At 43.8% G+C, this 13,145-nt stretch overlaps 1 protein-coding gene across 35 annotated transcripts in view; it reads right to left on the bottom strand.

The window, feature by feature from the left end:
- TENM4 (teneurin transmembrane protein 4) overlaps positions 1–13,145 on the bottom strand; it is a 2,707,421-nt gene that overhangs the window by 217,325 nt on the left and 2,476,951 nt on the right. For 31 of the 35 annotated variants that reach the window (XM_070274304.1, XM_070274303.1, XM_070274305.1 and 28 more), the window contains one exon: positions 598–768. The exons of the other annotated variants lie outside the window; for them this stretch is intronic. In XM_070274304.1, the coding sequence (XP_070130405.1) occupies positions 598–768 (171 nt within the window). The remainder of the gene's footprint in view (positions 1–597; positions 769–13,145) is intronic. 35 annotated transcript variants of the gene reach the window in all.

The raw sequence follows: 13,145 nt of genomic DNA, 5'->3' as shown, positions 1-13,145 counted from the left end.
TCTCTGTGAGGATTAAATGTGAAATGCTCTTGACAGAAAGCTTTGAAACAAACATACTGTATAAACACTAATGATTATTGTTATTGCAGATGAGGAAACTGGGGCTCAGGAAAACTAAGTGACTTACTCAAGGTCATGTGGCTGGTAAATGCTAGAACATCTGAACTGGTGTTTTCACTAAACCACAAGAGTCCAAGAGTATTTCAATCACAACACACCATCTACCCACCTTGCCACACCCCACTCCTGGAGATGCCCATTCATCCCATGAAGGTGCCCCAGAAGGGCTCATCTTGACCCTACACAATCCAAGACAGCCATCCCAGCAGTGTGAAAGCCCATAATGCTTCCCTTGAGGCATGAGATGGGATACTGCTGAGCACCATGAGCCCTACCCAAGCCCCGCTATGAGCTCACAGTGACAAGGAACTGCAATGAAGACACAGGTGGACTGGCAGCTGGTGTGGAGTGCAGAGGGATGGAGGAAGCGCCAGAGCATGGAGCTGTGAGTCAGGCACATGACGCGCATAATGGAGGTCTCCTTGGTTCAAAGGCAGACACAGAGGACTCACGACACGGACAACACAGCAACCGTACCTTCTGTGGCTCCTTTGCCTTTCCTGTCAGGGATCTCTAACCCAGTGCCCCCTGAGGGATACAGGGAGACGTCCGTTGGCACAGGCCAACTGCTGGCTGTGTCCTCCGTGATCTCATACATCTGCCCCTCCAGCGGCTGCAGGTGCCAGTTTAGGCCAAACAGGTGCATGGCTGTGGTGAGCAATGAGAAAAGTCATCTTTTTCTGCTGGAGGTGGAAATGGAACTCCCAAGCCATAGGGGAGGGCGGGAGGGGTGGGGAACACAGGAATTCAGTTCAGTTCAGTTCAACAAATAGCCCCTGAAGAGAGCTCTTGCAGTGCCAAGCCCTATTTGGGGCACAGGGACACAGAGATGATCAAGGCATGGACCTTGCCCTTGAGGGCTCACAGTCTGGTGAGTAGGTCAAGGGGCAGGGGTGGGGGAGTTCCAGAAGGACTTGGTCTTTTGCTTCAAAAGATAAATAACAATCCAGGTGAAAAACTGCAATTGGTATCACAAAGGGTTAATTTCCTTAGTATAAAAATAACTCCTACAAATAATAAGCAAAGTCTAACAACTCAGTAGGAAAATAGGTATGGGATAAGAACAGACAGTTCACAGAATAAGAAACATAACTGGGATAGGAACAGACAGTTTACAGAATAAGAAACACAACTGGCTCTTAATCATATGGAAAGACTTTGGACATCACTCATAGTGGGAGAAATGTAAGTACAACTTTGAAATACTACTTTTCACATATGGTTTGGCAAAGATAAAAAAAGGCTGAAAATATACAGTATTGCCAGAGAACAGGAAATAAGTGCTCTCATACTTTGCTGGTGTGAGCAGACGCTGGTACAACCCTATGGAGGGCAATTTGACAAAAGCTATCAAATTTTAAATCCACATACCCTTTACCCTGGGACTTCGGGGTTCCAATTCTACAGATTTCTCCTCCAGATATACTCACACACATACTAAATGAGGTACGTACAAGGTTACTCACTGAAGCATTGTTTGTAACAGCAAAATACTGGAAAACAGTCCAGCAACAAGGGGCTAGATAAATTATATTTACACACTATACCATGCAACCATAAAAAAGAGTGAGGAAGCTCTTTGTATGTATTTTTCTGGAAGGAAAACTATAACATGCATAACAGTGTATTAGATATACTACATTTAGGCAAAAAAAACCCCTCCTGTATATGTACAGAATATTTCTAGAAGAATATGAAAGACATTGGTAACAGTGGGTATGTCCTTTGAAGGAAAGAGATGCTAAGGGTCACGGAAAGGAGAGAGGTTTGCTTTTCACTGTACATCTGTTGTACATTTTGACTTTGTATCATGTGCACGTATTTCTGTTTTAGAGATATTTTTCCAAAGTAGCAATGGCTAAATAGTCTTGTGCAACAATCTAGAAGAGACCATAAGATGCCAAAGAATGGACATTGTCCCTTGAGATACTCAATGTTGAGAAGGCTAGGAAGCCTGTTTCCAAAAAGGTTTGTGATCTAGTACAAAATATCTATTTAAATGCCATCCTAAGATTCAAGACTGGAGTCTTGTCAATGGCCCATACTTAACCTCTTCTGGGGTGCCAACCCTGAATCCCCACATACGGAGTAAGCACTTCAGTCCCTGGACTCCCACAGCATCCTGTATGTAGCATCACTCCTTGGTACAGTTGATGGACATTTTCTAAAGCCTACTGTATGCCAGGACCTATGTCTGACCCTGGAGAGCCAGCCCTGAATCAGATAAGCTGCTTTGATGAGCTCACAGTCAAGTAGAGGAGGCAGACGAGTAACAAGTCTATTCAGAAGGACTAGAAGGCCCAGAGGAGTGGGTGACTGACCCACTAGGAGGGCCAGAGGAACACAGGGAAAGATCTACAGAGATATGAAGGCCCACGGTAATTACGTTTACTGTGGACCAACAGTGTGCCCACCAGGGCACTGGGTAATTTGTATGTATTACACCCAATCCTCACGGCAACCCTGCCAGACCTAATTTACAGATGTGTACATTAAGGCTCAGAGGGTTAACTAAAACTGTGATAATTATAACACTATGATGTATTGGGTGCTTACCATGTGCCAGGCATTGTGCTAAAAGCAGTAAACACACTATTTCCTTTAATTCTCACAACAATCCTAAAAGGTGAGTATTAATAACTCCATTTTACAGATGAAGAAACTAAAGCACAATGACATCAATCAACATATGGAAGGTTAAATCACTGACAAGTGGCAGAGCCTAGACTAGAATCCAAAACTGTTCAAATTCTGAAATCATCTACATCAGTGGTTCTGGCTTGAAGGCTCAGGCTCTACCCACTTCACCATGCTGCCCCTCACCAGCTTTATCTAGCAAGGAGTATGGGCATAATAAAGTCATCCCCTTTTACACATTAAGCGGCCTCCAAGCCTTTCACACGTCTTTTTAGGCAGGAACATAGGATCCTGTGAAGGAGACAGCGAGTTGTGTTACTTGGCCCCAGTTTGTGGAAGGGGTCACTGATGGCGGTGTTGAGAGCCTGTGCAACTGTCTCAAGACACAAAATGCTGAGTAGAGGAGACTGGAGCACAGCACATCCTTCTGACTTCGGATCCAAACACAGGCCGGCCAAGAACACGCACAAGGCTGATTTAACCAGGAGGGCGTACTCTGGTGACAGAAGTGGAATCTGGCCCTGTGCTTTCTCTGTGGTTACTGTGGCACAGGGGAATGTGTGCTGGACCAAAGGTAAGAAAATTGGCTTTGAATCCTATCTGCCACTTCCTAGCTACAGTATTCTCAGCTGAGAAATGGGGATAAAAATATTTCAAAGAATTGTTGCATCGTATGAAACAATATATGGCAAAGTGTTTTGTAACTTATACATAGGTATGTTAGTATGTTTTATAACCATGATATTCATACCATTAATAATAATGATAAAATAGTAGCTAACATTTATTGAGCACTTCTTAGGTACCGGACACCAAATGAGATGTTTTGCACTGCTCTTGACTATCTCTGTGTAGTCATCAATAACAATAAAAGTTAACTTGCCTGGAAGAAGTGAATACTCTGCTATTTCCCAGGCTGAATTAGCTCACATTTCTGCTTACCTTCTCACTGTTCCAATCTATATATTGGCAACTCCAAAGGTAATGGAGAAATTGCTTGAACTACAGACAACTCATATACGTGTCACTAAATGAGCAGCGCTTCTTTCCCCATTAGAATCAATTATCTCATCTAAGTGTGCAAAAGCACTGTCTTGTTAAAAGGTCAGGAGAATTAACTCATCCCAGAATGAAGAGAACTCTCACTGCTTTGTCAAGAGAAATTTTCTATTGTCAAAGCTTTCTCTTGTTCTTAACTAGATGCAAAAGCAAGTCGTTAAAAAAATACGCTGAGGGGGCAGACAAGCCAGTGGAAAAAAACGTGATAGGTTAAAATGCTCATAACGAGATCTGGTGACCCACAGAAGTTAACAAGGGTAGCCCCAGCTGGTAGGGGGAGGCTTGGAGGTGGATGTTGGCACCCCTTCCTCTTGGCTTCACCCCCCTGCCCCCAACAAAGGCCACAGCTGTGAGGCTGGTGGCCTCTTCGTGACCTGTGGAAGATGTGCTCCTGAGAATCATCTGGAAATGCAAAGTTCTGAATCCAACTCAGACTTGGACTCTCTGAGAAGACTCAGTCATCCAGAAATAATTTTGGAGGCTGGCAGGTAGGGAAATGAGCACGGGGTCACCAAGAGTGGGCTGAGAAACCACCAGCTGGAAGGCAAAACTTAGAGAGAGGAGTAAGAGGATGCCGAGTCAGAGATGCGAAGTTCAACCATTCATGTCGTCTTAAAGCCCAAATAAAAGGGACCCTTAATCTCTGATCCAGGGTCTTAAATATAAGTCATGCTAGGGTCTTCTTAACTCTTTTATGTATTGTTTGGTGGGCGGTTAATTTTATAGGCCTGGGTTATGGGGGAGGGGAAGCGAGCAGGAAGAGAAATAGTTTGTTCTGCTCTCCTCTTCCCAAAGGACACAACGGATGCTCAGCCAGAGACTGGCCAAGAAATACATCAGCTCAAGCAACTACTCTTCTTTATCTTTGAAAATAATCAAAATAATAATAGTAACCCAAGACTTGGTATCATTTGAGTGCATACTACATGCCAAATGGTTTATTTATATTACTTACTTAATCCTCACATAAAGATGGGTTGAAAAACATTATTGGACAATGTATATATTGGAACTGGAATGGAAACTGAGCTATAATGATATACCCTGAATTACTCAGAGAGGGAAAGTAAGTTACTCAACACCACAGAGCTGGTATAAGTTCGAGGCAAGTTTCAAACTCAGGAGGCTGTGTTCTCAAGCCAAGCCTCCTCTTTTACATATGTTGCTTTAAATAGAAGATAAAATATGGGCCACATAAAGCCACCAGCAAATAAAGGCTGAAATTAATGTTTGGGTGCCCAATGGTGATAATAAATATTTCTTGGCCCCACAGCAACCATCATTTAAAGCTGCGTATAGCAGGAAATGCATGTTATCCAAATGATTTGAAAGTAATAGCCATGGATCCAAAAATGCTAAGAAATATAAACGGTCCTCTCCAGCCTGCTTTAAGGATGGACCAGAACACTGAAACAATATAAATTTTAATGATCACATTCTCTGTTTCCTGAAGAATAGTGGTAACCACCCACCACCAACGTACATCACAGGATTATCTAAATCACACCCTGCGGTTTGTATTTATAACTGTTTGTAAAAACTCTCCTCAAGTACACTGAAAGTGACCTAAATAAGAAACTTGATACTGTTTTCCCTTTAAACTAGTTTGTAATTCAGTGAAAAGGTGAAAAGATGCTAGAGTTCAGAGAAAGGCTGTGGAAAGGTAGGGGGTTCATAGGATCACCCACATTGAAATGTTAATGATTTCTAAAAGCTAAGAGCTAGGATGGGGGAAGTTTCTTATTCCCTCGGCTCTGGTCTATCTGATCCCAGGGCTGACATTTTCTAGTCGCCTTTTCCTGCCCAGCAAGACATGAGAGACGGCTGAGAAAGTGCAAGCTCCATCTTGACATTTTTAAGAAAAATGCTCAATAGATATTCAGACATTGAAGGCTCCCCCAGCACCCTGCCAGCAGGAGGCCATTAACAGAGTCATTATGCAAGAGTCGCCAACATAAGTATAGGAGAGTTTCTCTGTCACATTGAATGCTTCCCTTCCAAAAATCAAATGCACAAACCCACCAGATAGGGTTATAACCGCAAGAAATTGGTGACTCAAGTGGCATTTTTCATTTCAAAAGGGAGGAGGAATCAACCCAGCTACACAGCCACCTACTTTTCTGTTTTATTAGTGCAGTTTTTTTTTAATAGCGCCCTTTCTGTAAAATATAAAAGTAACTGGAGTTCTTTGACTTATGGCCCTCTAATTGGGAAAACAAAAACCAAAAAGACAAAACAACCACCAACACAAAACAACAGAACTTTATCCCCCAGGTTCTACACTTGGTTTTGTTACAAAGCCACAACAGTCAAAAGTTCCAAACCAAGAAGCTACATGCACAGAGATGTACACTGCTGTGTAACAGCAAAAAATTGGAAGCAAGTTAGATGTCTAAAAATAGGAGAATGACTTAGCTAAATTATGATACAGGTTCTGGATGGCGTACAATCAATGTAAAAAATAACTACAACAACCATCGATGACAGCAAACGCTTAGGACACATTGTTAAGGAAAAGAAAAAAAGGCAGGACACAAAATTGCATGTTTTTCCTGACTGCATGTCTGTAAGACCAGGTATGCATATGAAAAAAAAAAACCTGGAAAGAAATACATAAATATGACATCAGGCTTTGAATTATAGTAGTAGGTTTATGATAAATTTTCTTCACTAGTTTCCAAACTCACTTTAATGCTGCTTTACATTAAAAAGGAAGTTCTCCATCTCAGTCTCAGGAGCAACAGGTAGAAAAGAAGGATGATAGAGCAGAGAGAGGAGATCCTAAATTGAACAGATGCCATGTGTCAGACCCAAGGCCAGGGGAATTACATACGTTATTTCATTCAATCTTTACATATAAACATCGAGAAAATGATTATTATTCCCATTTTACAGACAAAGAAACTGGAGGTTCAGAGAGGCTGCGTGACTTGCCCAAAGACACTTCCCAGATGGGCATGATAAAGTCAGATTTGAACCCAGATCTGAATGGTTCCAAAGTCCGGGCTCTCCACCTGGTACATCACACTGCTGATGAATTACAACGCCTGAAATTAAATTAAAATTTAGAAAAATTTAAGGCAAAGTCTGTGCTGACAGTATAGTCAGATTTGCTCTCTTGAGACAGTTTGGTAAGGGGCTTTCATGTCGGGGACAAAGCATGAGGCTCCCACCCTCCCACCTTCTAACCCCCTTATGCATGGCTGACACCCACAATCAAAACCATGTAAATGCAAGTAAGCGACTTGTCCATTGCAGAGTCAGTCCTCAAGTTCAGGTCTCTCTAGAGCATGCAGAGCTGGGCCATTTACTAGTTTCATGATGTGGGGGATCAGAATGGACCACCCCAACATGTGTCTCTTTGGCTTGATTATTTTGAAGGATGAAAGACTGAAAGAAATTTTGACCTTGTCCTTAACTGCCTAAAAACTTTAAGATAGAAGGCCTGTCCCCAGGACAGGCCATCAAAATAGGTAACTCTCAGTATGGTAGCCTGGGAGGATCCTTGCTAAGCCCATTTTTATCAAAGTTTTCTCTCTCTCTCTCTCTCTGTGTCACACTGTCCATAGATGGCCCAGCAAACATTTGTTTACCAAACAATTGCTTTTCTATTTCCATGTAAATCGCCTTCCTCCCCTTTTATGTCCCAAACCACTACCCACAACATCCTCCTTTGTCCTTAGCTGAAAGTGGTATTTAAGGTGGTAGCTTCTGCCATTTTGGTGAGTTACTCAATTTTCCTGGATCTCTCCCACGTATACATGTTATTAAACTTTGTTTTTCTCCTGTTATTCTGTCTCCTGTCAATTTAATTCTTACACTAGCCAGAAAGACCTAGAGGGTAGAGGAATTGTCTTCCTGCCCCTACAGTGACTTTGGGCCAATTACTTAGGCTCGCTGAGTCTCAGTTTCCTCATCTGTAAAATCGAAGGATTAAATGAAATAATGCATGCAATTTGCTTAGCACTGTGCCTGCCACATAGTAGGAGCCAAATAAATGGCAGCTGTCATCATCCTTGTCATTTCGCTATGCTGCTTTTCCTAATCCCTGTATTCACGGAAAGATTTGTGTAGGCCAGCTCTGTGCATCACCTTCCTCTTCTTCCTACGTATCCTCCTCATTCCCCTTCCATGCCAACTGCAAATCTCTTCCAGCTGAGGGCCCTCTCCTGCTCCCATTAGCTGACAGACTTTGGGCACAGGAACTAGAGGTATTTGCCCAATGGATAAAACAGTTTTTAAAAGCAGAATCACTATAAAGCAGCCTGACAGGATCCCACCGGTGACTACGTGGGGCTAATTTTAAATCAAGTAAATATATTGCTTTTCTTCCTGTCCCTGGATAAACCTGACTGCAACAATCAGGGTTACTGTCGCTCACCCCCAAATTAAGTGTTTTCTGGAGAATGGACTCCGGCACAGTTAATCATTTTTCTGCACTGTGCAACGCTGTGGGGGAGGGAGGCCTTTCAGCAAGGATTCGCGGGCAGCTGTTCAGGGTTTCTGTCAATCAAGGTGGGGTCAGGCACGAGCGAGGGGTTCAAGCGCAATCAGCGCAATCAGCAGCGCGAGTGGGAAACAGGCACGCTCACTGTCAATGGGGAGGAGAAATATCAATTTCACTGGAGGGCACTGAAAACTGGTGACACGGCAAGTTGTAGGAGAACCAGGGCTGGAATCTAATTTGTACAGAATAGAGTAAACTGCTATTATTGCACTAATAGAATAAGAAAGCTGTCTGTTCTGGGCACCTTTCACCCGACAGGCTCTGCTAAGACCTAATTCATACATAACTAGTTTAGAGATTAACCACCTCCAACAATCCTTGGACTGACCTCCGCCCACTTATCTGACCTCTCCCTGCCCGACTCCTGACATTGTGCTGGTTCCAGAGATGAGGAAATGGGAGGCACAGAAGTGTAGTGGTTACAAGCACAGCCTTTGCAGTCAGCTAGCCCTGCCTTCCGTTCCTCCTCCTCATGTTTACAGTTATGTGACTCGGTTCATGTAATTTAATTCTTTTGAGTCTCTGTTCCCTTATCTATAAAATGGTGATGATAATACCCAGCTCCAAGAGTTGTTGTGAAGATTAAAGGAAAGAATATATTTTATAAGCTTACTATGGTGCTTGGTATTTACTCAAATATACTACTAGATAGTAGCCTTCTTTGTTGGCATCATCATCATCATCATCATCATTTTTATTGTATGTTAAGGTTTTCACTGAGAAAGGGAAGTAAGAGGATTTCTTGAGGGAGTTGAGCAGCCTAAGCTTTGCTCTGGTGTTGGGGGGATGTTGCTATGACTGGGCGTCCAGTCACGGGACTCTGCCCCCACTCACTGCACAGATGGGGAGATTCAGACTTAACAAGTGCACTTGTGGGAGCTTGGGACTGTGCTGAGCCCAGGTCTGCAGACTCCTAGTGCAGAGCTCTATCCACTAAATGACCCGTCTTAAGTCGCAGCAGGAAAGCCATCCTCATGGCTTCTTCCATCAGGAACTGTACTCTCAAATTAGAGTCTTCTTGAGCCCAAAGTAAAGAGAGTGAACCCAGGGGACAGCCTATGTCAGGCCACCATGAGGCCCTCCCTTCAGGACAGGGACTATTCCCTTCATTTCCGTCCCCCAGCACCTGGCCCACAAGAGTGAAGAAGAAAGGAAGGAGGCAGACACAATTAGGATTATTATTCAAACAATAACAGCTCCCACTTACTAAAATTGTAGCGTGTGCATGATCTAATGCTGGAGGATTTACATTCCTTATGTCATTTAATCTCACAATTTTTTAAGGAAGACATTATTAGTTTTATAGATTAGGTGCCTCAAAACATAGCAACAAAGTAGATATTAATATAATTTTGTATCACTAGAAAACCAAGGCTCCAGAATCGTCTATAATTGCACCACTCATCACGGCAGCACCAAGATCCAAAACCAGGTCACTCCAATCCTGAGCTCTTCCCAGACTGTTATCAAGGAAGCATAGGGCACGCTTCCATTTAGTCCTGATGAGAACAAACTGATCAAATCACTGCAACAGAGCAAATAGTCAAGGAAGTGACTCCACACGGAGGAAGGGCTTAAACCTAGTAAAAGGCCCACAGTCTGCCCTTCTTATTCAAGGCCTCACTAATGATCCAGGGATCAAATATACCCAGGGGGTCACCAGCCTGTTCAAACTGCTCTGCTGGGGTGAGCAGCCAGCACTGCCTGGCAGAGCCACACCAGGTTTGGTAAGTGCCTGCCATTTCCCCAGAGGGGCAGAAACGCTGGTGTAAAGCTCTGCATGGGCTACTTTCTTTACTTGCATCCAGTGTCAACACTGTTCCCCAGGCTACCTAAGGCATTTCTATATAAGGGCATCTGACTCAGCAAAGGAACAGCCTCTCACGTGTGAGGCATCGTCCCCTCCTTTACCTGTACCAACCATCGAATGGGGCAGTTTAGTTAATGCTTGGGAGCTAGAGAAGGAGAAATGCCTGCCTGCCGGCAGGTTCCATTTCCATAGCTACTAGAAAACACTGCGACAAGGCTCTACAGAGCAACCCTCCCACTTGCTGATTTCCTTTGGCATCCCAACCATGTAACTGATTTTTTTCCCGTGATCAAAGTCAATTAGGAGGTGGTCCCCATTGTACCTCTAAATGGAGTTTTAATTTGTGTATATATTATTAGGATAGGCCTTTTCCCTCTGGAACATTCATTTCAGCGAGACGAATGAGGGCGGACAGCTTAACGTGGAGCCTGCCACCCGGATTTGTAACTTGCGATAATATTTCTTTATAATGAGAAGCATTTTGAAAGAACATTTTAAAATCTCACAGCACAGAGCGTGTGATGTCCCTCTTACTCCCCACAGCTTCCCAGTCTCCTGCCTCACGGGTGTTTTCCGGCCCTTTGGGACCACACCACATGTTCTTGCCTCCCTGCCCTTGTCTGTGCACAGAGCAAGGCACCTAACAAATGTCAGTTCCCGTTCTCCTTCTCTGATATACACAGACCCCTGGTTTGGTTCAGCCCTTCGATTAAGAATTTTAAGGCAGTAAAGAATTCCAGGCACCGTGATGAGGATGATGACGATCGTGTTGACAACCAGTCACTGTCATTAATTGAAAGCTATACTGTGCCCAGCACTGTGTTAAGTGCCTTATAAACACCATATCCTTTAATCCTCATAAAGCCCTATGAGGTAGAAACTATTATTCCCCTTATTTGCAAGATGAGGAAACTGAGGCCCAAAGGGGTTCAACAACTTGCCCAAGATTATACATTTAATAAGAGGCAGAGGGTAACTTCAGATCTGAGTCAAACTCAGATTGCCCTGAACCTCTCCCTACCCACTATATATGCTGCCTTTCTGATTAGCTGTGAAACTGTAGAAATGACAAAAATGGAAAACAAAATGCAAATCTTGTTATTATGTGGATCCACCTTACTGCTCATATGTTGCCGACAATATTTTCCTGAGGATGGAAGCTTGTGGTAGTATCTCTTCAGAACAGAAACAATTTTCAAAGGGCATTTTAAATGCTTGTTGAGCACACCACCTGACATTCCTCATTACTTCTCCCTGCTCAGTCTGTGTGCATTTCTCCTGTCCCTTGAACACACCTGTCCGCCCAGTCTCCAGGCTTTTGCTGATGCAATGCCTCTATGTGGAATGGCACTGCCTTCCCTGTTTTTAAAAACATTCTTCTGAGCCAGCCCTGCTGGTCCAGTCATTAAATTTCACTCCTTTCATCGCTTCGGCAGCCCAGGTTCAGTTCCCGGTTGTGGAACGAGACCACCTGTCTGTCAGTTGCCATGCTGTGGTGGCAGCCCACATAAAAAAAAAAGAACTAGAAGGACTTACAACTGGGACATACAACCATGCACTGGAGTTTTGGGGAAGAAAAAAAAGCAGAGGAAGATTGGCAACAGATGTTACCTCAGGGTGAATCTTTCCCTGCTGGGGGAAAAAAAAATTGTCCTCTCCTTCAAGGTCTACTTCAAACATCCCCTCTTCTGTGAGAATTTCCACATTACCCTCAGCCAAAAATGACTTTGGCTATCCCTTCCCCCGCTGCACCTCTCCTGTGCACACTGCCCTGACAGTGTGTGTCCATGTGCTTCCTGGCCCTTGCTGGCTTTGCTGTCCACCATGTACCCAGTGGAGGAGATCGTCAGAGAAAGCCAGGCTCGCAGCTCTGGTCCTTACTAGCTGTGCATCAGCAGAGAAGTCACTTAACCACTCTACCCTCAGCTTTTACACCTGTAGAAATGGAAATAATATAAAACCATCTCCTGGGTTCTTGTAAGGATTACATTTAATGAAAGTTCTTTATAGATTATAAAGTGTATTGCAAATATAAGGCATCATTATTACATTGCTTAAAAATTAATAAATGAAAGAAAGAACATCCAAGTTGAATACAGAGACTAATGCAAAGATTTAAATGTGGGACTTCTAACACTGCCCTAGACCCACACAGTTAGGTGTACGTACGGTACTATTCAATGGACTTACTATGCTACAGAAAAGTTTGAAGACATAAATAACAAGTTACAAAAGAAGTGTTTTCAGTTTTCAGGTAAAGAAAAGGTCTCCTACAATTCTCATTGAATCTTTGCCACCCTCCGCTCCATCTCGAACACCCTTTTTGCATGCACAGTTGGGTGGAATCATGTGTGTGCTCACATACACAGGCTGAGACACACACAGGAACCCAAGGGGTCTGTCTTGCTGTAGAATTCTACAGATGGCCTGAGTGGCAAAATTTAGGACAATGTGATGAAATGGAGGCCACAGCACAATTAATGACACTGGCATTTTTCTCTTCCCCCACTGGAGGCTGTGAACAAATCTATCGTGCTCCAGGGCACGATAAATCCAGCTGCCTGCCATACACCAGCAGGAAGGGCTTTCTCCAAAATGAAATGTTATGCCAGTGACAATCTACTCCTGTCAGATGAAGCCTGGAGAACAGCAGAATCAGACAACACGAGGTGCTGGTGCTCAATAAGTGATGTGCATCGAGGTCTCCTGATGTCATCCAGGCCTCCTTTTCTCTCCAATCCTGAAGCACTTTGGGTGCAAACCACGGCCTCACTCAATGCCACAGGTATGTAGCAATCCTGGCACAGTGCATGGCAAGGGCAGATGGATGTGAATTTTTCTTCCATAAGAAAATAAGTTAGTTTCTGTCTTTAGCAAGGAGCTCCCTGCATCCTCCCAGCAGTTACAGCAGGTGAACCATCCCAGCCCCACCCCAGCCGCAGGAATTGTAGAGCACAGTGGGAAGGGGCAGGCCCTGGGGGCAAATCCTGGCTCTCTCACTCACTAGTGACG

Source organism: Equus caballus, chromosome 7, assembly GCF_041296265.1.
Source record: "Equus caballus isolate H_3958 breed thoroughbred chromosome 7, TB-T2T, whole genome shotgun sequence".
In the NCBI taxonomy this organism is placed as follows: domain Eukaryota; kingdom Metazoa; phylum Chordata; class Mammalia; order Perissodactyla; family Equidae; genus Equus; species Equus caballus.
The sequence above is the reverse complement of the archived record's forward strand: the minus strand, read 5'-3'. Positions and strand labels throughout refer to the sequence as shown.